This window comes from Aspergillus steynii (assembly GCF_002849105.1).
Source record: "Aspergillus steynii IBT 23096 chromosome Unknown P170scaffold_2, whole genome shotgun sequence".
NCBI classification, from domain to species: Eukaryota; Fungi; Ascomycota; class Eurotiomycetes; order Eurotiales; family Aspergillaceae; genus Aspergillus; species Aspergillus steynii.
Window position 1 is genome coordinate 5,394,912 of NW_020194399.1, and position 24,454 is coordinate 5,419,365.

Here is a 24,454-nt window from a genome sequence, read left to right on the forward strand (position 1 = left end):
CCCAGCCCAATAGACTGCGAAACTATTAATTTTATACCCGTCATGACCAGTCTCAGTCTCTGATAACTAACGCCTTCTGTGGAATTTGGTATATCCATAGGGTTTCCCGACAACCGAGAACTTTATCCAGAAACCTTTCATCTTCTTTGAACTGTTCAAGTATTTGAAAAGGAGCAAATATCTCATCTTTGAATTAAACATAGAAGACAGCTTAATCAATCAATTAATTAATCTATAAATACGGTGAAGCCTGTCTGTTGAAGTAACAGGCTATGAGGGCGCTTTTCTGGTGAAGCAGAAATTTGTAGCTGTATGTTATATATAAATTTTATAATTGTAGTAGATAAATAAATAAAGTAAAACATAACTAATAAGCAGCTGATATATACCCGCTGTGTATTTACCGTGTTATTTAGGGGCCTCTTCAATAGATTTGCATTCCGAGTGATAAATCCAACACCTTGCCGAGCTCAACCAACTTCATCAAAGAACTCAAGCTAGTTGAGCTGCACTCTGCGACCCGGTTCCTAGCCTGTGTCCTTGTCCAAGGAACTCTCCGCCTCAGTTTAATGCTGCACAGCAGCCAGCGCTGCCTGGGGCGGGCCACACCGGTTTAGGACGGGGAGATCTAAAGCCTTCTGCTTTCTCGGGCAACTGACAGTCGCGAAGCCATGCGCTCGGGCGCGCAGGTCTTCAATTTGGACGAGCACACTCGCCGCAGCATCACCATGGAGCAGCACGCCGTTCTCCAACGACCGGCTGTGGTGGACCATGTTGCGCTGAGTTGGCCACAGGTATGAGGTACCGAGGTACGCAAAGTCTCCGTCAGCAATGATGGCGTTGAAGTGTGGACGAGGCTCCCACCAACTCGAGTTCTCTACCACCAGGTTGGAACCGCGCAGCATCGCGCCAGCCAGAGACATCGCCGAGACAGGGTCGAGCTCGCGAACCTGGATTATCACCTGGACACCACCCGCGGCGCGATCGATCAGGGCTTGGGTCATCGCAGGATCGACCAGCTCGGAGAGACTGACAATCAGTTGGTGGGTGGCGCCGCGGATCAACGCGTCTTGTGCGCGACTGATGTATGTCAAGCCCGTGACTGGGTCGTTGACCACCACTCCAAGCTTCGCGAGCTCCGCGGCGAGCTCTGCGCGGCGCTCGTCGGTATAGTGCTGGAACGTTGTGGCAGCGGCCCGCGGAAGCTCGATTGAAAAATCCGCCTTGTTGATGGGCTTCGTGTCCATGACGGCACCGGTGCTAAACAGCACCTGACTGTCGATGACGATACCCTTAGCATGCATCACCTGGCGTGTCGGGCAATCGGTACTGGCGAACATGTCGACATGGATGTCATTGTCCGCGAGGATCTCGAGGTACTTGCAGAACTCTAGCGTCTCCTGGAACTCTGACGGCCCCAGCTTGGACGCGACTATGGACATCTCCGCGTCTAGGTTCTGGAGTCGGAACCCGACCAAGGCATCAATCACACCACGGGCATCGCCTTGGTTGCTTACTGAGAGGTTGAACATGGTCAGCCTGCGCGGTGTCCCGACAATACGCACATACGCATCGGGCTGGATGTGGTCGCGGATGAACTTCTCGTACACCGCGAGATGATCGGCGCCGTTGGTCAGCCGCGGCCTTGTGCCAGAGGGCAGGCAGCCGAGCAGAGGATCCTGGAGATGCCCGTAGCCCGGATCGGGGCCGACAATAGTCGCGTGGCTGCGAAGCTGGTCCTCGTGAAACAAGAACGCATCAACATCAAAATTGGCGCCAAAGTCCAGTGACATTACTGTCCTGTAGCGCGGCGCAACCTCGGCCGGCTCGATTGCGATACACTGCTGATTACCGGTGCGATCTACGCCCGTCGCGAGAAGGCGGCCGCCATCGCCCACTTGGATGGTGTACGGCCCATCAAGTTCGTGGTGGCGAAGTCGGGCTTCAAAGCACTGGCCGGGGCAGAGTGGCATGCGCACCTTGGCCCGCGATGCCACTGGTGCCATACGCATCATGCCGTGCTTTACCGGGCCCAGCCTGTGCTCACCGTTGGTGCTAGGAAACTGCACGCACATGGTATCAGCACCGGTGATGGTGAGCATGTGCGACGGATTGCGCGGATCAATTAACTCGAGGGTTGCGTCCAGTGGGCCGGTCGTAGCCTTCAGTGATACTACGCGACAGCAGATACCGTGGAACATTGCTGGGCGGCCGGCGAAATGCTCGATCCGCACATCCTGATGCACAGCGCGCTGATCACGAAGCACCAGCTCACCCTCCAGACTTACGCCCATGACATCATGGAGCCGGCCGGCAAGCTCCACTGGCTTTGGAGCACGCGCCCGCTTGTCCCGGGGCCACGCGTGCGGTGGTAGCATCAGATCATAGAACCCACGCATCGCGGATGAGGCGACCAGGCATACTGTGAAGCGGATATCAAAACTGAGCCGGGGGCCGATATAAAACACCCGCACAAGAACATAAGTTCATGCTATAGTGTGAGTTAAAACCTTAAGAGTTGTTTAAGTTGAATTTTCCGTCTTTTATAAGACCCAAGCTTCTTGCCATAAACGTCGAAGGGTCCTGAGATGATGAGGTCATGATTCCATAATATTGGCTGTGATTTGGTGGTTTAAATGACACCATCTTCATGGCTCCTGACGGATGCAGAGACAAAGAGTGATTATTAAGTATAGACTCAAATATTTTACCGGAGACTCTCCATCCATACAAATGGATAATCAATAGGTCTGGAGCCTGTACAGGTAGTGAGCTGTTTGGGGAAGTGATCTGCTGGTGTTTTGTCTGTGGGTCATTAAGTCATTCAAAACTAAACGACTAGGCTTGGCAGTGAACCCTCTGCACTATGAACTGAAAATGTTAGTACCGAAGATTAGTCTAACGACTAATTTTAAAGTAGTGATAAGATATATGCTTTTAGCGTGTGCAGGCGGGATTCTTGCCGGCAGATTCTTGACATGAGGTGAGCGCCTCTTCAACGCAGATTCAGCTCTGGCGGCAACGATCATATCCAAGTTCGGGGGCTTGACAAACTGGTTGACTGAGAATCGGGATAGGATTGGACCATTAGAATGATTGTATAAAGTAATTGTATTAGCTATCCTAAAGAAAGAATTTGGAGTTTTAAAGACTATTCTCGACTCAGAGGTCTATTTACATTACTAAAATCGCTTATTTAATTATTATTTTATAACTTTGATTCTAATATATTAGTGTCGGATGACGTAGGTAGATCATATAGAGGTTGATGTTGGATCAGAGGTCATATCAATCTTTATATTCTATATATCAAATCATGAAAGATATGATATCAAAGCAAGGAAGGTAAGATCGATCATGATGCATATGATCAGATCAGATAGGTAAAGTCAATCAAAATGAATATAATTAAGTCAGCTAGAATCAACCAAGATGCAGTAATACGAGATCAAATAGATCAAGATAGATGCTCAAGATAATAGAAATCGATATGAGTCTGATGAAATCAAAATAGATGAAATCAAGTAAAGTAATATATACCGAAATGAGATCAGATATAGTAAATGATTTATCAAATCAGATTGATTAAGATAGAATAGACTCAGATGAATAGTATAGAGGATATGGTTAGCAAGTATATTCCCAAATTACACATAAATACAACCCGAAGCTGACTGGCAGGGTTCACTTCCAGTGGCCAACGGTTTCCACCTTCACTTACAAAAGCACCAGCAACGGCTACTTCCCCGTTCACCTATATCAGATTTATTACATGTCTAATCAAAACCAGCCAAGCCTTCCGCTTTTAATTAAGGTTGCAAAGGATGCCCGGCCCGTTTAAGTGGAGCATCCGCTCTTTATTTCCCTGATGATAGGATTTGGTTCATAAATCTTTGAGTTCTTTGCGGAATCTGTACTTTAATCATCGTTTCATTAAGGTTTAACATGTCATTTCGTACTTATAAACTGCAAGCTCCGTGATCACTTCCACTCATAGTTTATGACCACCCCCTACAACTCCGGAACTCCCGTCGGCACAAACGGGGCAATGGAAGGATCTGGCTGAACAGGATAATCCGCCGGAGGCACCTTCATCTGCTGAAACACCTCCTTTGGCAACGAGTTTTCGTTAACATACGCCAACAACGCCTCATAATCCCGACACACATGCTTATTAAAAAAGTCCGGAAACGGCTGATCCCAGCCCCCGACCCAATTGAACAGGATCACATCCGCAGGGCTCTGACACTTGATAAACTGCGCCAGGATATCCACACAATGCGTGATGTGCGCTGTGTGCTGCGCGTCCGGGTTGTTGCCAAACATTGGGAAATAGTAGTGCTCGTAGGAGATTTCCTTGCGCAGCATGTCGAGGCAGTGCAGCAGGTGGAAGACCTCGGTTTGCGCGATGTAGGCGTCCGGCCCGTAGCCGAATTCATCGGGCACGCGCACGGCGAGCGAGGGGTCTTTGCCTAGTTTGCGGATCTCGTCGGCGGATATGAGGATTGGGAAGACGTGGGAGCTGATGCGGTTCCACTCGTCGTCGGCTTCATCGCCTTGGGCCATGCGCATGATGGATGGTGGTGAGCCATCGTATAGGGAGCCGTTGGTGATCAGCTCCTGTCGGGGGATGTCGAATCGTTCAAGGATTGGGGCTGGGGTTAGAGTGCGTTAGCCGTTTGTATTGGTTGACGTCGAGTCCTGGGTACTTACCATAAGCCGAGGATGCTTTCCATTTGTCCTGGTCGCTTAGATGTCGCAGGCAGGCCTGACTCGAGAGCGGTGACATGAGGAAGAGAACGGATCCGCATAGCACAGCGATGTTGAGACAAGTGAACCAGACCGTCCAGGCGCAAGAACGAACGCTCCAACGTTGTGGTTTATGATTCTCCGGGTCGTACTCCTTGGCCCTCTGGGTGAAATCACCAGTCAGGAGACCTTTTTCTGAATCTCTCTGACTACTGGCCTCATGAGAATTGTCATCTCCACTGTGGCTATGGTTGCTTTCCGTTATATCCTTGTCGTACATCCTCTGTTGTTGTTTTTGGTCAAGGTTCTAAAGATGGAATAACTCGCCGTGAAAGGTGCGATCCAGTTCACCCCTTTGAATCAGAAGATTAACCCCAAGACGTGATGCCATTGTGCTCACCGCACATTCCGAGACTCAATGTGCGTCTGGAACATTTCCCCTCCCGAGGAACCCAGCTTCTGACATGCTGGTGGGCGACCCCTTGCCTCGGATCCAGGGTTCAAACAATCCCGAATTGCTGCATGACATCGAAGTCATTTCTTGAGTCGCGGACGACGCAGCCTGTCATTCCACATGAAAGGGGATATACCGCCTTGTATACAGAAAACCTTGCATCATGTAGCTGATAAGAGTATCCGCCTCTTAGAATCCAGAAAGGTGAGAAGATACGATAGGGAACACAATGATCAACCATCCTGTCGTTCAGCTGGCGACTCTTCGGGCTCAGGTCAGAAAAGTCCCTCGTCATCATACATCCTACAAAGGGGGATCTCCCTAGACAGTGACGTTTGGAGATGGTATGCTTAATGTCTTCGGCGAGGGAGCAAAATCCGAGTCTATCCTCGTGAACATCAACCATTACACCGCACATTTCCCGGGCGTGTCTAGTTCCAGATCGCTCACAAGTCAGTGTTTAAAGCAGACTATATTCGTCGCAAACTGCCTTAAACAAACCAATATCTTTATTCATCTGAAGTCATCCAAAACCCTTCTTCGCTGAATTCGAGTGACCTTCTGATTGCAAAAACCTTCATACCTCCTCTATCTCAGCCCGTTACTATGCAGATCAAGAACGTTCTCGCTGTCCTGGCTTTCGGCCTTCCCTTGGCCTTTGCTTCTCCTATCCGTACGAATTCCATTCCCTCTCGTCTACACTTTTCTTCTTCGTAATGATATCATGTACTGACATCCATTATTGCAGCTGAGGGAGAAGCGGAGGCTATTCCTTACTATCCCAAGCGTGACGAGGCAATTCCATACTACCCCAAGCGCAGCGAGGAGGGTGAAGCCATTCCCTACTACCCGAAGCGCAGCGAGGAGGGTAAGGCCATTCCTTATTACATGAAGCGCAGCGAGGAGGGTGAAGCCATTCCTTACTACCCCAAGCGCAGCGAGGAGAGTGAAGCCATTCCCTACTACCCGAAGCGCAGTGAGGAGGGTGAAGCCATTCCTTACTACCCCAAGCGCAGCGAGGAGGGCGAAGCGATCCCCTACTACCCCAAGCGCAGCAACGAAGAAGAGGCCATCCCCTACTACCCCTAGACGCAGAAAGAAACATTTACTTCCACCGAAGTATCATGAAATCATGAGAGATTGAATACGCGTCCCGACCTTTTACGTTCTTTTCCCGCGTTCAGCAGGCTTGTCAGCGACGTTCCCTTGTAACGCTGGTGGAGAACCACCAAGCCTTCTGTTCTGTTCTCCAAGACTACAAGCCATTAGTTAGTTATCATTTGCTTCCATTACGGGCTCTGCGTTGTCCAGATAGAAGCTCCACACAATTAAATGCTTATGCAATCATTATCTTCTCCTAAAGTGTAACTGCGCCGGGTTCTGTATTCGCTGGGCTGTAAACAGCACATAACAAGCATAACAAGCATAAAAATACTACCTAAAATGTACAAAACAAATGCCTATTTGAGTAGTTATCTTTAGTGCTGCAGTTGATAAGGAATCATTCGCTCACCAAGTAGCCTACTTCGTTATGTCATATCTCCAGAGTGGATATCCGCCGAGTACCCACTCGATGACTGGCATTCCATACCATAAACATAAACGTCATCCTGCTGGAGAATGCGCAGCTCAGCGACATACAAGGCAATTTAGCGCCCGAGTCCTTAAACCCGAATGCAAGGATACATTACAGGCGACCTTGGTTGCATGTAGGAAAGAGCACCAACCCTTGGTCAGCAAGGGATAAAGATGAGATACACCGCAACAAGAGAGGGATGCAACAAGAGAGGGATGAATAAGTGCCCGTGGGAACTAGGGGTAGTATGGCGTTTCCCCCTTGCCACCAGATGCCCATACTCCTCTCACTTCCAATACTTGACTTCCGTTATCAGATAGATAGATCATCTCCCACCCAGTCCCCAGCTACCCAACCCCTAAAGACCTACACCATGTTCAGTAAAGGCAGCAAACCCCAGAAAAGCTCGATGAAGTACGAGCGTCTCTACCCAAGGCCCAGCATCGAGCCCAACCCGGCCTATGCGTTCCACACCAGCGCCAGTGACGATGATGACCCGATATCCCAGCATCCGCCGCGGCGATCCACCCGCATCAAACAAGCCATCCTGCTCATCCTCTCACTCCTCTTCACGCTCGACCTCTCCTACCGAGCCTACGAGCTCATCCGCCACCACACCCAAGCCAGACCCTCCTGCAACTGCGGGGACACCCTCAGCGAAGCCCTCAGCAACAACTGCCGCTACGACTCCTTCGCGGCCGCCTGGCTCCCACCACACTGCCGCAACGACGCGCTCATCGACGCCTTCGAGCGCGCGGGCCCAAACCCCGACGGCAGCTGGACCTACTACGCGGACCGCAACAAGACGCAGCGCCTGTCGCTGGAGCAGGTCTCGCGGCTACCCGAGACGGGTGGGAGCCACTTCTTCGCCACGCATGGCTGGCATTTAGTGCACTGTGCTTATTATTGGAAGAAGATGTTCCTCGCGCCGACGGAGGGGACGGTCATCGAGAAGCGGTATGATAATCTGGCGCACTTGGAGCACTGCGAGATGATGTTTCTGAAGAGGGATGATTTGGATACGATTGTTACTGAGGCGGGGGTGAGTTTGCATTCGGATGTGGCGGTTGTGGTTAAAGGGGCTGGTCATGAGCATGGCCATGTGCATGAGCATCAGCATGAGGATGGGGATGGTTATAGGAGGGGTTTGAAGAATGAGGGTTGAGGTGTGGATGCTTGGTTTTCTTAGACGCTAAGGATTGGGATCTTACAGGCCAGTGTTGACCAGTAGTTCATTCTAGGCCCTCTAGTGAGCTATTTAAACCGTATAAAGTGATTATAAGGCTTCTATATCAAGACTAGAACTAGTATAAGGATGGAGTTAATTTAGAAGTCGTAGCTACACCTTTTATATTAAAGCCTTAAATAGATAGCCTTTATGCTACTGGAATAAGTTAAGGGCTATAAAAACATTTTGAACATCAATTATCTAGCTCACTATCACTCTGCTGAATGCTACATTTAAGTGCGCCCCCGTTGATCTAGGTCTTCTACTGATTATTGATTATGTGATTTTAGATCATTATGTGCGGGGATGTAAGTAGATACTTGGATTATAAAAAGTGAATTTTAATAAGACAAGTAAGAGCTGCCGCTAATGCTATCATAGCGAGGAAATCAATATATTATGTAGGTTATTAACCTTTCGAAAGATGCCTTTGATTTCATACTGCGCGGGGGTTTTGTAGGTAGAAGGATGATTGTTTAGTCACAACTGGGTAGACACATCGGTTTATGTTGTCTGCAGATCTGTACAATTTGGGTCTGGTATCGGACTTATACCGACAATTATATTGTCTTCTCCCACACGGAGTATTCCAGGCAGGGAATCATCCAGGATGCAGGAATTCAGGCTGAATTGCTATTTGCCTTCCCCGCATGAAGATCATCCACCAATCTGGGTCTTTGTCCGGGGTAGATGGTATGATGTAGCCATGCACGGCTCGGTCTGAAATAGTATAAGTAAAGTGCATAGTGTCGCTGTCTATTAAATAGTCTACCTAATTCCGTCAACTCGTTCCGTGTCTGAATTGTTTCTGACCGTCACGACAAGATGAAATTAAATCTCAAATGGAGTCTCGGACTCCTTTTGGGAACTTCTCTCTACAGCCCTGCCCCTGCATTCGCTAGTGAACCCCTTCAAGACCTAGTAATTATTCCCCTCTTTCTTCATTCCCCCCACCCAACTAACCCCCAAAGGTAACATGGGACTCGCACTCTCTCCGCATCCACTCCGAGCGCGTAATGCTCATGTCCGGCGAATTCCACCCCTTCCGGCTCCCCGTCCCGGGCCTCTGGCTGGACATTTTCCAGAAGATAAAAAGCCTGGGCTTCAACGGCGTTTCCTTCTACACCGACTGGGGTCTCCTAGAAGCCAACCCCGGCCACGTCGTCACGGACGGGATCTGGTCCCTGGACGAATTCTTCGCCGCAGCCGCCGAGGCAGGGATCTATCTCATCGCAAGGCCAGGACCCTACATCAATGCTGAGACCTCAGCGGGGGGTATCCCAGGCTGGGTGCTGAAGATCAAAGGCGTGATAAGGTCCAATAGCGAGGATTATTTGTCCGCTACGGATGAGTATATGCGTGTCATGGGCGAGGCGATTGCGAAGGCGCAGATTACGAACGGGGGCCCGGTGGTTATGGTGCAGCCTGAGAATGAGTATACTACTTGGCCTGGGGTGGATAAGGCGGTTTTCCCCGAGGAGATGCATAAGGAGGTTATGGAGTATGCGGGAAAGCAGTTAAGGGAGGCTGGTGTGGTCGTGCCCTCGGTTGTCAATGATAATGAGAATAAGGGGTATTTTGCGCCGGGGTCGGGGAAGGGCGAGACGGATCTTTATGGGATTGATGCGTATCCGATGCGTTATGATTGTGAGCAACCTCTTTTCTTCTCACTCTTTTTTCCCTTCTCTTTTTATGGCTATTTCGTTGGCATGCATGGCAAGTAAGGCTAATACTGCGACAGGTGGCAATCCTTACGTCTGGCCGACTTATCGATTCCCAAGAGACTGGCAATTGACGCATCGCAATCATAGTCCGGAGACGCCGTTCGCGATCATGGAGTTCCAGGGTGGTTCAGGAGGTGGATGGTACATTCCCATATTACCAATCTCTCGAAAACCCCTTTCTCTACGTCTTTCGCTTCTCTAACAACTGAATTCCAACAGGGAAGGAGTCAACGAAGACCAATGCGCAATTCTTGTCAATAACGAGGCTGTCCGGGTCGTCAATAAAAACAACTACGGATTTGGTGTGAAGATCTTCAACATCTACATGGTCGGTTTTCCCTTTTTATCTGTCCTTAGCGAATTTCCTACTCATTGATGATAGACATACGGCGGCACCAACTGGGGCAACCTGGGTTACCACGGCGGCTACACATCCTACGACTACGGCGCAGCGATAGCCGAAGACCGAACAATCTGGCGAGAAAAATACAGCGAGGAGAAGCTGCAGGCGAACTTTCTGAAAGTCTCGCCGGCGTATCTGACGGCCACGCCAGGGGTTGGTAAGAATGGGTCGTATACCGATAATGACAATATCGCAGTCACGCCGATTCTTAGCGAGGATGGTCACAAAGGGAAGGTGAGTACTAACTTTTACCTGGTTCGACATGCGGGTTTCACTTTAACCGGGAAGGCGGAGTATCGACTTCAGGTTCAGACTAGCATCGGGGATGTGACGATTCCGCAGCTAGGTGGAAAATTGCTGCTTGATGGACGAGACTCTAAGATCCATGTGACGGATTATGATGTTGGTGGTGTGAATTTGGTTTATTCCACTGCTGAGGTCTTTACATGGGCTAAGGCTGCGGGTGGTAAGAGGGTGTTGCTGGTTTATGGAGGCGAAGGCGAGGTGCATGAGATTGCCTTGTCAAGGAAGGTCTCAAAGCCGACTATCTTGGAAGGCAAGGGGGTCAAGATTCAAAAGAAAAACGCCTGGGTGATTCACTGGGAGGTGACGCCAGCCCGACGCATTGTTAAGGCCGGGAATCTCGAGATTCATCTGCTCTGGCGCAATGATGCCTATCAGCACTGGGTACTGGAGCTGCCGGTCGCAAAGCCCATCGAGAATTACAGCTCGCCCTCCAAGGATACGGTCATCGTCAGAGGAGGCTACCTGCTTCGGAGTGCATCGATCGCGGGAAAGAATCTAATTCTGACTGGGGATGTGAACGCAACTACGCCGTTGGAGGTGATCTCAGCACCCATGAGCCATCTCAACAGCATCACCTTCAACGGGGAGCGTCTGAAGACCTCAAAGTTCAAGACTGGAAGGCTCACGGCAAGCGTTACTTACAACCCGCCCTCCATCTCACTACCCACTCTGTCCGACCTCGAATGGAAGTATCTCGACTCTCTCCCCGAGATCCATCCCGAATACACCGACGAAAAGTGGACGTCCCTCGATCACAGAGAAACAAACAACACACTTAAACCCGACACCCCAACCTGCCTGTACGCCGATGACTACGGCTATCACGGCGGCTCACTGATCTACCGCGGCCACTTCGACGCCAACGGCGCTGAATCGTCCGTTTTTCTAAACGTCTCCGGCGGCGTCGGCTTCGGCCACTCGGTCTGGCTGAACCAAACCTTCCTCGGATCCTGGACCGGCCGTGGCAGCAACAAAACCTTCTCTCAAACTCTCCCTCTTGCCAATCTCACCGCAAAGAAGCCCTATGTCCTGACCGTATTGATCGACCACATGGGCCAGGACGAGGAAGCACCCGGCACAGACGCCATCAAGTTCCCGCGAGGAATCCTCGACTACAATCTTTCAGGCCATCCAAAGTCAGACATTACCTGGAAGATGACCGGTAATCTGGGAGGCGAGCAGTACCGGGATCTCGTGCGCGGGCCCATGAATGAGGGAGCCATGTTCGCTGAGCGCCAGGGATATCACTTCCCCAAGCCTCCCAGTGGTAAATGGGAGGCATCGAGCCCGTTCAGTGACGGTATCACCAAAGCGGGTGTTGGGTTCTATTCGACTTCTTTCTCTTTAGACCTTCCAAAGGGCTATGACGTCCCCATGAACTTTGTGTTCAACGCCTCCTCTAGCACATCTGTGTCTGCGCGAAACTCAGGCCACAACTATCGATGCCAGTTGTTCGTCAACGGGTATCAATTCGGAAAATACGGTATGTCGTCACCCGCTCTACCGAGCCGAGACATTCGCTAACGATTGAAGTCAATAATCTTGGGCCGCAAACCCATTTCCCCGTTCCAGAGGGTATCTTGAACTATAATGGGGTCAATTATGTTTCCGTTACTCTTTGGGCTCTGGACTCTGAAGGTGCCAGGTTGGGTGGGTTGGATCTTGTTGCCTCGAAGGCTATTTTGTCGGGATATCGGAAGCCAAAAGCGGCTCCTCAGCCGGTGTGGGGGGAGAGAGATGGGGTTTATTAGTGGGACCTTTGACTCGGAGATGTTTTTCAGGCATGGAGAATAGGTCATGGCGAAGACTTTGGGGGTCTTGGAGGTGATTCAGGATGGGTTGGGAGACAAAGCATAAGCTTTATGCAGTAGTGCATAGTGACGCCTTTCTTTCTGCTCTACAAATAAACATAGATGTTCTTGGTCTTGAGTCAGCCAATAGAAGGCCTTCATTACCTATAAAAGTTCATTCCATCCCACCAAATAAATAAACACGAGGCAAATATGTACGAAAATAGCTTAGTGGATTCTATAACATGATCTACTCGCTCAACATCATAGTTGACTAGCCCGGTAGAGAGTACTAACTACATCTGACATCACATGGCCAACCCACAACACAGTAACCACCTACAGCCTCAGCAGCCACACTATCAAGACATGGACCACCCAAGCGGAGATCATCTAGCCGAGCCAGCCGGATTTCTTGTCCCGGTATGCTCCACGGGCTCGCGTGTTGGTAGGGTTACAATGCAATGTGGCGCGGACAGCCCAGTCCCACCGGTGCAGGTCGAGTATCCGTACTGCAGAGCAGGTGCCAGTTGGAGGCTGCTGAGATATGAGTGGACCGGGTCCGGTGGAGGGTCTTGGTGTGATGCTCAGCTCACTAGCCAGATGCGTGTAGCTGGATGCAAGTACCGGTCTATACCTAGTCTGTGGTTTCTGAATCTCACTGGCATTGGTGAGCCACTAGGTAGATCCATCTATGCATCTATACCCCGGTGTCTTGGTTCCTTGGGATCCGGTTCCCTGGCAAGTACTGGCAAGTACATACATGGCTCCGGCGTTAGTGTGTAGTTTATTCGGCGAGCGAGTCGGATTTCTCCGATCTTGTCACACTCCAATACTATCTACCTTACTGCCAACAGGAGTACATACGGAATCTTTTTTTCCGGGAACCCCCACGGTTATGGCAAGGTGTGTTTATTTGTCATCGTAGAAATTAAGCTCCATACTGCGTCTGACATTACGCCCGTGTACTGTCAAGGCGTAAAGTAAAGTACCTAGGTAGCCTTATAGGTAACTGCCCCGAAGAGCCCTCCGAGACCGTCCAGAGGATCTCCGACCAGTTCGTCCCGTCAATGTCACTCCTTACCGAACTCTTCTCGGGGTAAGAAGGAACCCGCCCCAAGCTCCCATCCTATATAGTGACAGGACACAGCATCGCACCACGAGTGATGTGCCGCTGATCACCAAGCAGCAACAGTCTGCAAGGATCTCCCACCGCCGTGGCTGCACTGCGACCTCATTTTTGGGATCCTCAAGCCATATCTGCAGCTTAGGCAAATCGCGCTAGGAATGTCCGATACGAGGATGAGACGTTTCCGACGTTATGAAGGCTGTTTCAGCCGAACCTGGCCCGTGAGACCAATCGATCTGTCATCGGCTGGGATGTCTGGGTTTTAGACGACGACCAGTCGGTTCAATTGCGGAAGCAACGCAAATAACTAGGCTTATGGCGGTGGTGCCATATGCATAATGTCGGCAGTGCCCTACAGAACACTTAGTATTCAACTTATGCAGGGGGAGTTTGCTTCTCGTCAGAAGCTTGAGGGTATACGGAATACTCCGTGTCTGAGGCTGGATGTATCCCCGTACCGCGGGTCTACAGGATCCGAAGGGCCAGAAAATAGACGGGTTTGCTTTTTCCGTGCCTGAAGACCTGTCATAGAATCGTCGACTGTGCAACCGAAGCGTGAAGATGGCGATAGTGTACGGGATGAATGGGTCGAAAGTACGCAGCTGAGGCAGGCCGAATCTAAACGCCGATCATTAATTTACAATAAACCGCAAGTTTATTAAAGATTAAAATAGCTCGATCGAATCATCGCGCGACATGCGGAACACGAGGAACTAGTCCGTTTTGAAAAGACCAAGACATTATTATAAATCACTGATTGCAGCGTCTCCACTTTCTTACATTGTGCTGAAAATCAGCAATCTAGGCTTTGCACTTGGCTGGTTAGCGGTCACTAATTCGACCGGGGGGTTCGACGCCCGAGACTCCTCCCTCCGGTTCTCTTACTGTAGTCGAATCTGGTGTTCGGAGGACCGGGAGGAACTTCCGGTTGTCAGAATGCTTGAGTCGTAATGAATAGGCTTCTCACTCTGGCACGTCATTTTGTGCACTGCAGCTGTCACCGCTCCAGTATGCAGATGATGGCTGCCGTGGCATTCCATCATGTCTGTGAGTGATTTTCTCCGCCGTCGACCCACCGCATACAGAGGGATTTTCGTATCCAGTTTGCCGGGAAGAAGGTCCCCAGTCCTGCCTGTACTATACGGTAATCTGCGAGGTGGGCGCGCTGAAAGAATGGCCCGCGTACAGACGCTGCACATATGCAGGAGGCAGTGTCCACTCAAACCGGCAGGTATAGTGCATTAGTTATAGGTCGGTATGGGGCTGGGTCGCATCGCGGCAACATGATTAGTCCCCTGCAACGAATCCATGTCGCGTGTTGGGGATTGACTAAATTTAAATGAGGTCATGTGCAGAGCAGAGGCCATTGCCATGAGTCGCGATGAGTCGCGATGCAGGTCATTGCATGTTACCGATCCGATTCCTGTGGAGGGGGCCCGTCAGAACATACTATCTAAGGTAGGTGTTCATTCCCACAATTCCGAGAAGCTGGGCAGAAGTGGTGCTGGGAATTCGGCAGTTGTGCTGCCTGCCTTGATTTTCCAATCCCCGCCGCCCGGAGGATCTGAAGCATGCGTCGATAGAGACCTCATAGTACGGGGCGTGGAGAAAGCAACGGTCTCCACATCGTCGGGGGAGCACAAACCAGAATGATCGTTGGGAACCGAGATCCCACGAGATCCATCGGGCTAATGTACCTGACTACATCGGGGCAATGATGGACGGGCGACTGGGGAGATCAGAAAATCGGGGTTTCATCATCCTGCATCGGGGTCTACGCGGCCATGGGGGGTGGTAGTTCCCGATGCAGCGGGGGTGTTTTCTTTTTTTTCCTTTCCTTTTTCATTTTCTTTTTTCTTTTCTTTTTTTTTTTTTTTTTTTTTTTTTTTTTTCGTGCAGGTTAATTTGTTCCATGCATCCACCCTCCCTCTTGGCTTAAGTGCCTCTGGCTGGTCCCAAATTGGCAACCCAGGCGGGTGTGCTCGAAAGAAAAAGAAAAAGAAAAGAAAATCAAAATTGAAAACTAAAAAGAAATGAATAAAAAGGTTAAGACAGCAGAATAATAATATTATCATAAATCGTCGTATCCACCGCGCTAAGCGGGCCGGACGGTTCCTTTAACCGGTTGTGGCCTGTCAATTCCCCTTCCATCCCCATCCTATCGCTTCCGATCCTCGATTTGCGTCTGGCGCCGGGGCCAACAGGGAACCATGCGTTCTCACGGGGGGGCAGGTGGGTTCGCCAGTCCGGTTCCATTTGGAATGTGTTCCCACGCGGCTCACTTGCGTAGGGACCTACCTTCTACGGAGTACCTAGTCAAGAGAAAGGGGAGAATGCCCACTCGAGTCCAGCGCCCCGAGTCGAGTCGCCATGAGGGCGGATCACGACGGATCGCGCTGGATCGCAGGCAACCGAAGCAGCTCCCCGCCCAAACACGGAAGTGGATCCCTCCATCCCCTCCCCCTGTCATGCCCAATAATGCGAGCGAATCAATCGGCTGGCAGGCACATCACCAGTTCGTCCGCTCGATCAGAGGAGGCCCGCCCCACTCAGCCCGACCTCGGAGGGCAGCCATTGGCCGCAGCCCGGGAGATTTGGGCCCGTCTAGCCCCCGCAGCGCCCGCCGCGGCGAGCTGAAGAAAGGCCGCTAGACAGGGATGGGAGCTCTTCTTCATCCTCGACGTGCAGCAGCAGTCACAGGACTCGGGGCTGCCGACTTTGTCGTGAGTCGCAGCCACTCCTGAAGGACGGTGGAGTGGAGGACGCTGCATCCCGAGTCCAATAGTCTCGCTGCCCCGACCTCATGGTGGCGGCCGCTTCAGCTTGCCATTGTCCTCCACATTGGAGAGAGGTTCACTTCCAGAGGCCTGGGCGGACCCGAGCACATGAAGGGCTGTCGAAATGTGCGAAAATTGTCCGCCCGCACATGCTCGTGCCATTCCTCCAACTGACTTACATCCGGAGACAGCTGTACGTGCTCATCCTATCCATGATACCACCCGCTTAACCTCAGTCCTAAGGCATCGTATCGACCCGGTTGCCCATTGCCGTCCAAGCGGAATCAAACTTTTTGGATCTGCAGGAGGGGTTGATGCAAGTCCTAGTATGGACACGCAGTATCCGGTTTAGTACCTGTCTTCCCAGTGAGCCGGCACCGCGTCCCCCCGCTGATTGGAATTTGGAATTTTCAGCCGGTCTGGCGCTGCTGAGAGGTCAGATAGTCCTCGACCGGGGGTTCCATCGCTTATCCTACGCCAGCTCCATCGGAAACGGGGCTGCCGGAAAATGGTCTCGCTATATGTTTGATACCGTCACATTTCTTTTTTTTTTTTTTTTTTTTTTTTTTTTTTTTTTTTTTTTTTTTTTTTTTTGGCTCTCCCGTTTCCCTGCCATGCAGCTGGTGGGCTGGAGCCATGGCGTCAGTTCCTTCTCCGCCGTGTGGTATATAGGGAGCTGCATGCCCGGCAGCATGGATTCCGTCCCTCGCTTTCCCCATAGGAAGCTCTCTTAATTTGACTCTCTGGTTCTCCTCTCCTTTGGTCGTCGCACCTTTCTTTTATGTATTAATCTCGTTGCCGGTTTGCGTCGTTTTCTTCGTTGCATTGTGAGTTGTCGCCACTGCTCCTCAGGAGAAACACAAGCTGAGCCTGACCTCCCTCCGCGGCCAACAGTTTCCCCCGTCAGATATCCCCAGCAGTCGCTTCAACTCACGAGCGCTCCTCCCTCTATACCCAAGCCCCCTTCCAAGAACCTTCCCAAGAACAAGACTCCTCCAAGAACCCCTCCCGAGTCTCCCAATTCCACAATGGCTCCCTCTATCATGTCTCCCATCACGGCCACCACGCCGGCTCCCCTCTCTCCGACGCTGCTTTCGGGTTCCCGTCGAGTCTCGGGTTTCCTAGACAGCGACAGCATCTCGAACAATGGCATGTCTCGCTCGTTCACCTCCCGGAGGGTCTCCTCCCGGAAGTTCAACAACGAGACCTCGAACATCTCCAACGTGGTCTACTCCCTCAAGCGTCGCAGCGGTGATGAGCTGGGCACTTCTGCCTCGTCCAAGCTTCTCAACGCGACCCATGCCTCGCTGCTGGATTGGATCCGTGCTCAGCGTATGAGCAACCTGCCCCCAGAGGGAAGCAGCTATGACAAGGTGCTTGCCTGGGCTCAGCTCTTTGTCGAAAGACTGCATTCCTTTGATCTGGCGATCGAAGAGTTCGCTGGTGATAGCTACCTTGCCGCTCAGCTGGCCTATGGCTACTGTGCCATCCTACTCGAGGTATGTTGAGCTTTGACTTGTTTTGTCAGAAGGACGGAATATGCTGATACATCTCATAGCTGGGCAAGGAGAATGCCCCCGCGCTGACCACCTCCTTTGGTTTCTTTTACAGCACCTCCTTGATGCTGGTCAACCTTCTGGAGCGCACGGAGCTTTTCAGTGTCTCCCAGGAGATCCGGGAACAGCTGGTTCTGGCTCTGGCCGACCTGGTGACCCTCGTTGCCAGTGTTTCGACACACTTCCACCGGGCCATCCGGGGATTGACCACCGCGTCTGTCTCCATTGACATTCACAACACCTTCCCTGGTCAGATCCAGACATTCCGTGAGCGCTGTGTCAAGATCGCCGAGTCGATGTGGCGACACAAGCTTGTGAAGGAGAACCTTGATGGCGATCGAGGTAGGCAATCCTGGTGGATCCGTGTTGACCTGCATTTGCTAATAGCTTCCAGTATTCGAGGTCAAGGCGATCAAATCATGGCTTGCTCCTGAGGATCCCGTGCTGAGTAACGTCGCCGAGACGACCTCCCATCTCGCTCACGAGCGGGCTGAGTTGACCTGTCTCTGGATGGCGCCCTATCTGACTCGTTTCCTCAAGGGTCAGAACAAGACCTTGACCATTGGTGGCAAGCCCGGCTCTGGAAAGACCGTCTTGGCCTCGGTCATCGTGGACCACCTGCAGCACCCCATTGGCGGTGTCATGTACAAGACACTGTTTATCCCCGTCAGTAAGTAGTACCTGCAAAACTCGCCTAGACTCGTCCGAAGACTTTCTCACCAGCACCCAAATAGATGGCAGAATCCCCGCAGAGACCACCCCTCGGGCCATCGCCAAAGCCATTCTGTACCAACTCTTTGAGAAGCGGATTGGCAACATCGGGCTGCTCCAGATCCTGGGCGATGCTTTCGAGCGCAGCAAGAAGGCTACCAACGACAACGACTACGACAACATTCTTTGGAACGCTCTCGAGAAGGCGCTGGCCGCCGCTCTTAAGGGCGCCAAGGAGTTGGTCATCGTCGTTGATGGAGTAGATGAGTCTACTTGCGGCGAATCAGTGCTCCTCCAGAGACTCACTGGCGCTACTACGAAGGGCACCAACGTGAAGCTGATTGTTCTTGGTGGCTCAAAGCCCCCGACTGCAGAGGGCCAGGTCCACGTTCCGATCACCAATGATCTGATCTTCGATGATATCGCTTCCGTCGTCCGAGGCAACTTCGAGAACACCACCGTCTTCCCGACCATGGATGAGTTGGACCGCGAGACCATCGTTGATCGCATCACCTCTGCTTCCAACGGCTCCTTCCTCTGGGCCAAGCTCGCATCCAAGCGAGTCCGCCACGAAGACAGTGTCGAGAACCTGCGCAAGGCTGTTGACACCGTGGTGAACCAGAAGCTGACTATTACGGACTTTGCTCTGCATATCCTCCAGACTCCGGAAGTGAAAGAAGATGCCAAGCTGATGCTCCTCTGGCTCGCCACAGCAGACCGTCCTCTTGGCCTCCGGGAGCTTGCCATCTTGGCTTCTATTCAAAATGACAAGCAGGCTGTCGTCGATCGTCATATCGACACACTGCACACTCTGAAGCCTCTGAAATCTTTGGTCTTCCTTCAGGATGGTCAGGTTTATCTCCGCCATGCGCTTGTCCGAACCGCCGTCTTGGATGTGTTCTCCAAGGGCAAGCTGGTCCCGAACCTCAAGGACCGCCACGCGGATCTTGCCACTAGGCTGTTGGTCTACATCAAGAGCTCTGTCATTCAGCCTAGCGAGCCTTCTTTGACTTCTCTTGACTTGCACGATACTAAAATTCTCGTAAACAAGCATCCTTTGCTTGACTTTGCCATTCGGTACTGGCCTGTGCACTTTAAGCAGACCTCTGTGTATACCAGCGAGGGTGAAATCCCCGCGGCCAAATCATTCTCGAAGGTGTTCCCGGTCTTGACCACAGTCTTCCTTCTTTCAAGCACCCTATGGGAGAACCGGCCCACCCCCCAGCTGCTCTCTTACCAGACCACCATCACCAATCTCTGTCGCCAGGTCCTGACGACGAACCACGTGGTCACCCTCCAGTCCATTATCTCTTTGGCTCTGCTGTACCGCCGGCTTGAGTACTATCCCGAGGCCATTACCTTGTTCCACGAGGCCACCACGCTCAGCCGCACCTTGCTTACGACTCGTCACATTGTGACGGTGCAGATGGCCACCGCTTTCATTGAACTGACCACGGAGAAGGTTACCAACACCAAGACCGATGTCATGATCAAACGCGAAGAGATTCTGATCCTTCTGGTTGAATGCTACAAGGCTCAATACGGAACCACCAGCGATAATGTGGTGTCAACTTATAAGCAGTTGGTCGAGCACTACCGCTTGATCAAGGAAGAGACAAAGGCGCAGGAGATCATCAAGATTGTTCGCACCATTACCACCACCGAATATAGCTCCGAGTCCCATGATTCCCGCGGTAACCTCCACGTGCATCTGAGAGGCCGTGGTCAGAGGGACAGTGAAGCCAGCGTTGGCCTTGCTCTGGACGTCGAGGAGCACGACGAGCTGATCGAGCAGTCGGGCTCCTACGAGTTCGAAAGCTTGATCAAGCGCGCCGAGAAATACGTCGCCGAAGGCAAGCATGAACTCGCCGAGCTCACTTACGTTGAGATCTGGCAACATGTGAGCAAGGAGTATCGCGCCAACTACTCCTCTCTCTGGGAGGAACGGAAGATGAAGGCCGCCCTTGCCTACACCAAGTTCCTGCATTCTCAGAAGCGGGAGTTTGAGGCGTCTTCCGTCCTTTCTAGCCTTTGGCAGGAGTTTGAGCAGACCAGCATGGCGATTTCTGAAAGCTCCGTCTCGCACTTCCAGGAGGTCGCGAAGGTCATGAAGACTGTCGGTCTGTCGACCTTGGCCTTGACCGTGTTCAAGCACTGCTCGCACTTCTATCAAAGCACCAACCGTACCCAGACCTCCAGCTACAAGGAGGTTCAGCAGAGCATCCAGAGCACTTCACGGGAGGTGATGCAGTCCGCTAGCTCGTCCACCACCGTAACTTCGGAGTCCACTCTGGAGGAGATGGTCTTTGAGGCCACGACTTCGACTACCACTGTGGACCAGACTTCCTTCAGCGCGACCCACAGCCTGGTTGAGCTGTACGTCTCGCAGCACCGCTGGCAGGACGCCACCCGTGTCATCAAGAAGGTTCTCCACGGTGTCTGGCCTTCGCTGTTTGCTCCCTCGCTCCAGGACGTCACTCTTCCTGCCAAGCACGTCGACAGCTGCGTGGAGCTTGCCGAGCGCCTGAGCCGATGCTACCACTCCCGCCGTCGTTTGACCAAGGAGGAGGACATCCGGGTCCGAATCTATCGTGCGGTTCGATCTGGTCGAAAGATCGATGACAAGCTGAGGGAGCGTGCCACCACGGAGCTCCTCCGCCTGTTCGAGAGAAACTCGCGGACGGACAACACCATCAACCTTCGCCAGGAATTGTTGAGCGACTACATCCAGCACTACGGTGCGGAGCATCCGATTGTCATCCAGACTCTTTGGATTTTGGCCAAGCTGACCCGTCCTCGCCCCATCTTCATCGACTACTACCAGCACATCATCCGTGCCTTGAACAAGGACTCCCAAGTCTGCCATCCTGAGGCTTTCGAGCCTCTCGTCATTGTTGCGACTGAGCTCTGGAACCAAGGCCGCTACTCGGATGCCCTGCAATACTACAAGGTGATCTTCACCACCTTCCTGAGCCAGCCCAAGCAGCTCCCGAAATTGCAGGATCAGACCTTTGTGCAAGAATTCTTCAACCGCTACACCCACTGCCTGCGCAGCGTTCGTACCGAGTTCACTGTGCTTCACAAGATCACTGTCGAATTCCAGACCAAGGTCAAGGCTGTCTTCACCGCAACCGCCACCATCTCCATCCAAGCCACCTTGACCCTTGCCAAGCTGTGCCAGGAATCCAAGCGCTATGAGATTGAGGCGATCGCTCTGTACGAGGAGTTGCTCAAGACCAAGTCTGAGGAGCTCGACTACCAGGAGATCTCCGCTACCTTGGATGCGATCTATGAGGAGCAGGCTGCTGTTGTGACATCCACCACGTCTGAGTCCGTCTCAACCTCCCAGGTGGAGCGGGCCGTCAAGGTCTTGCGCAAGCGCATCACCTCGGTGCGTGAGACCCACGGCTGGGCCCACGAGGAGTCTCTTTCCAAGATGAAGGAGATCGTCACCTTCCACTCTCGCCACAACGAGACTGAGACCGTGACCCAGGAGCTAAAGGAGGCCACCGTTCAGATCCTTTCGTCGGAGACCTCCTCCACCCGGTTGATTGCCGCTGCCAGCACCATTGCCTCCAGCTACATCGAGACCAACCAGATCCAGAAGGCCACCGAGTTGACTCATGAGATCTACCGCCAGATCGTCATGAAGGACACTGCCAACGCCAAATCGGTGAAGTTTGATCTCTCCTCCAAGGAGCGCCAGAGCCTCGTCTTCCTCGCCCAGCTGGAGTACAGCCTTCGTCGCAACACCTCCGTCACGATCACTGAGATCCTGGCCGCTCTGACCACGGAGTATGTCTACTTCGAGGAGCTGAGAAGCCAGGTGACGGCCAAGAGCAGCAGCATTCAGTCCGTGTCGGTGTCCGCTGCCCGTCTCTACCGTTTCCTGGTCTCCCACGAGCGCCACACGGCCGCCAGCCGCGTCTTCGACATCACTCTGGAATACTTCCAGAACACCGAAGCCAAGCGCGTCAAGCTGACGGAGACCTCCCAGGTCCGGGTTCTGGTCCACACTATCCTGAGCTACTTCGGTATCCACCAGACCCAGGACTTTGTCCGCTCGATCGGTATTGCAAGCAACCGCGGCGTTATCGAGTTCCTCCAGGCCCAGAAGTACACTGAGGCCAGCGACCTTGCCCTCGCCGCCTTCAAGTATATCTCCGCCGACGAGGCCTACAACACTCCTTCGATCGTCAAGTTCATCTTCACTCTGGGTATGAACATCTCGGGCCGCAATATCAACCACCGGCCCGACGAAGCCAACCGCAAGAAGCTCCTGGCTGTGTCCGCCATCATCATCCAGGATTCCCTGCGGGTCATCAACGCCCTGAGAATCAACCTGGCCCAGGTCGACCTTGCGCACCTGAACAGCCTCATCGGTCTGCTCGGCGAGCAACAAGACTACCAGACCCTCGCCTGGCTCCTCACCATCCTGTGGAACAGCCGCGAGGCCCAGCGCCACTGGCAGCCATCCGTCACCCTGGCCCTTGGCCGTCGCTACATCATGGCTCGCTACCTGGTCGGCGACTCGCTTGCTGCACTCCGTCTGGCTGAGGACATCGTCTACAACACCCGTCGCGTGCACGGCGCCCGCCATCCCAGCACGCTCGAGATGTCCACCCTCCTTTCCCAGCTATACACTAGCATCGCGCAGCGCTACCAGTCCCTCAAGGACGGCCAGGCCATGGCCAACCGATACTACAAGAAGAGCGCCGCCGTGCATGAGAACATCCTGCGCGCCTTCAGCGACCCTACCGCCGAGGAAGGTCTGGACGGCAGCATGAGCCTCGACGGCTCCGCGTACGAGCTGGACATGAACGACGCGGCCAACGGCACCGTGCCCGAGGGCGAGCACGTCCGTCAGCACCTGCACCTGCTCAAGCTGTCTCTCGAGCGCTTGGGTGACTGGGCCAAGGACTACAGCGAGTACGAGCGTCTGAACGCAGACGTGTTTCGTGAATTCCCTGATGAGATGAAGGGCATCGAGGGCGTTGAGAAATGGAACCTGAAGAACTTCGGCACCGGCAAGGCCGAGGCCAAGGATGATCTCTTGGATCTGGAATTCAAGACTTGGGAGCTTGTTGATGCCCAGCAGGAGATTGAGGAGGAACTGTAGGCTTTCCTGCTTTCATCCTTCTAACATATATCCACTTTCGCTTTTTTCTTTCATTTTACCACCGACTGCGGCTGTTTTGACTATTGTGACTACCTACTGACTACTGTGACTATCTTTGGTTTTTCTTCTCGATTTGATACTCCTTGTTTTTGTCCTGGTTTTTGGGTTCTATTTTGTCTTGGTTGTTCTTGTTTCTCTTGCATAGTTGATATCCTTTTCTTAATGCAAACCGGCTTTCTTCAATAATTATCCTTTGCCTTGTACTCCGTAGTATTGTAATTTTTTGGGAGGTGGAAATGTATCTCATAAGTCTTGGATTTTTCTTTTATTGGCATCTCTTTCCATTTCCTTTCGTTCTCTGCTTTGTTTCTCGACAGTAACCGTATCTCCGCCCTGGCTGCTATCAAAGATATATTCTATGAAGCCGAATACTCAATCAAACCACCCCCAATAGAAAAACAACACCAGTACCATCCAAGCAATGAAACAGACCATCCTATCCAAAAATAAGCCCCAGTAGATGAACCCGCCCAAAAGTTTACCCCTCTTTCAGCTCCAAACCAGATATACATCGAGTCCTGCTTCCACCTCTCTACCCACGTGAACGCTTTCTGTTTACTTTGTATGTAGATTGGGTCTAGGTTGATAGAGTACTATTTCAAAACCCCTTTCATCAAGCCAGCCTGGCTAGCTCAATCGGTAGAGCGTGTGACTCTTAATCACAAGGCTGCGGGTTCGAGCCCCGCGTTGGGCTTTCTTTTTTGTTTTCTTTTTGTGTCCGTCCGTCCTTTTCTCGGTTCAGTTTTCTTTTTCCTTCTTTCTTTCTTTCTTTTTTTTTTTTTTCGATATCGCCTTCCATCTAGTACATATACGTCGATTCTATTCTTCCTCTGCATACAGCTCGACAAATCAATGAAGGGTTACTTACTCAC

The 24,454-nt window shown here is 52.1% G+C and overlaps 5 protein-coding genes and 1 non-coding gene across 6 annotated transcripts; 4 read left to right on the plus strand and 2 right to left on the minus strand.

Moving 5' to 3' along the window:
- Positions 1-566: 566 nt before the first annotated feature.
- Positions 567-1,793, minus strand: P170DRAFT_349816 (phospholipase D-like domain-containing protein; the record flags this gene model as incomplete). Its single annotated transcript, XM_024843763.1, has 1 exon — positions 567-1,793. One exon carries the CDS (start codon positions 1,791-1,793, stop codon positions 567-569), a length of 1,227 nt encoding a protein of 408 aa, XP_024708572.1.
- A 2,218-nt stretch (positions 1,794-4,011) lies between these two features.
- On the minus strand, positions 4,012-5,029 carry P170DRAFT_445063 (oxidase ustYa family protein; the record flags this gene model as incomplete). Its single annotated transcript, XM_024850675.1, has 2 exons — positions 4,012-4,655; positions 4,714-5,029. The coding sequence occupies 2 exons, from the start codon at positions 5,027-5,029 to the stop codon at positions 4,012-4,014; spliced, it is 960 nt and encodes a 319-aa protein (XP_024708573.1).
- A 780-nt stretch (positions 5,030-5,809) lies between these two features.
- On the plus strand, positions 5,810-8,172 carry P170DRAFT_445064 (uncharacterized protein; the record flags this gene model as incomplete). The annotated part of the gene is made up of 4 exons (XM_024850676.1): positions 5,810-5,876; positions 5,952-6,188; positions 7,442-7,881; positions 8,149-8,172. The coding sequence occupies 4 exons, from the start codon at positions 5,810-5,812 to the stop codon at positions 8,170-8,172; spliced, it is 768 nt and encodes a 255-aa protein (XP_024708574.1).
- Positions 8,173-8,978: 806 nt separating this feature from the next.
- On the plus strand, positions 8,979-12,217 carry P170DRAFT_404264 (glycoside hydrolase family 35 protein). Its single transcript, XM_024846515.1, has 5 exons — positions 8,979-9,654; positions 9,749-9,872; positions 9,951-10,059; positions 10,114-11,923; positions 11,974-12,217. Exons 1-5 carry the CDS (start codon positions 9,024-9,026, stop codon positions 12,189-12,191), a joined length of 2,892 nt encoding a protein of 963 aa, XP_024708575.1. The 5' UTR covers positions 8,979-9,023; the 3' UTR covers positions 12,192-12,217.
- Positions 12,218-16,855: 4,638 nt separating this feature from the next.
- On the plus strand, positions 16,856-23,756 carry P170DRAFT_379886 (NACHT domain protein). The gene is made up of 4 exons (XM_024845507.1): positions 16,856-17,635; positions 17,695-18,034; positions 18,087-18,362; positions 18,427-23,756. The coding sequence occupies exons 1-4, from the start codon at positions 17,165-17,167 to the stop codon at positions 23,520-23,522; spliced, it is 6,183 nt and encodes a 2,060-aa protein (XP_024708576.1). The 5' UTR covers positions 16,856-17,164; the 3' UTR covers positions 23,523-23,756.
- A 447-nt stretch (positions 23,757-24,203) lies between these two features.
- P170DRAFT_t54 lies at positions 24,204-24,276 on the plus strand. The gene has a single exon. It is a non-coding gene; the product is annotated as a tRNA-Lys (tRNA).
- Positions 24,277-24,454: the final 178 nt, after the last annotated feature.

Bases quoted from the DNA above. Each gene is read 5' to 3' on its own strand.
- P170DRAFT_404264 (XM_024846515.1), top strand. From the start codon at position 9,024: ATGCTCATGTCCGGCGAATTCCACCCCTTCCGGCTCCCCGTCCCGGGC. The intron at 9,655-9,748 runs GTGAGCAACCTC...ATACTGCGACAG, and splicing joins GTATCCGATGCGTTATGATT to GTGGCAATCCTTACGTCTGG. The intron at 9,873-9,950 runs GTACATTCCCAT...GAATTCCAACAG, and splicing joins GGTGGTTCAGGAGGTGGATG to GGAAGGAGTCAACGAAGACC.
- P170DRAFT_379886 (XM_024845507.1), top strand. From the start codon at position 17,165: ATGGCTCCCTCTATCATGTCTCCCATCACGGCCACCACGCCGGCTCCC. The intron at 18,035-18,086 runs GTAGGCAATCCT...AATAGCTTCCAG, and splicing joins GAACCTTGATGGCGATCGAG to TATTCGAGGTCAAGGCGATC. The intron at 18,363-18,426 runs GTAAGTAGTACC...GCACCCAAATAG, and splicing joins GACACTGTTTATCCCCGTCA to ATGGCAGAATCCCCGCAGAG.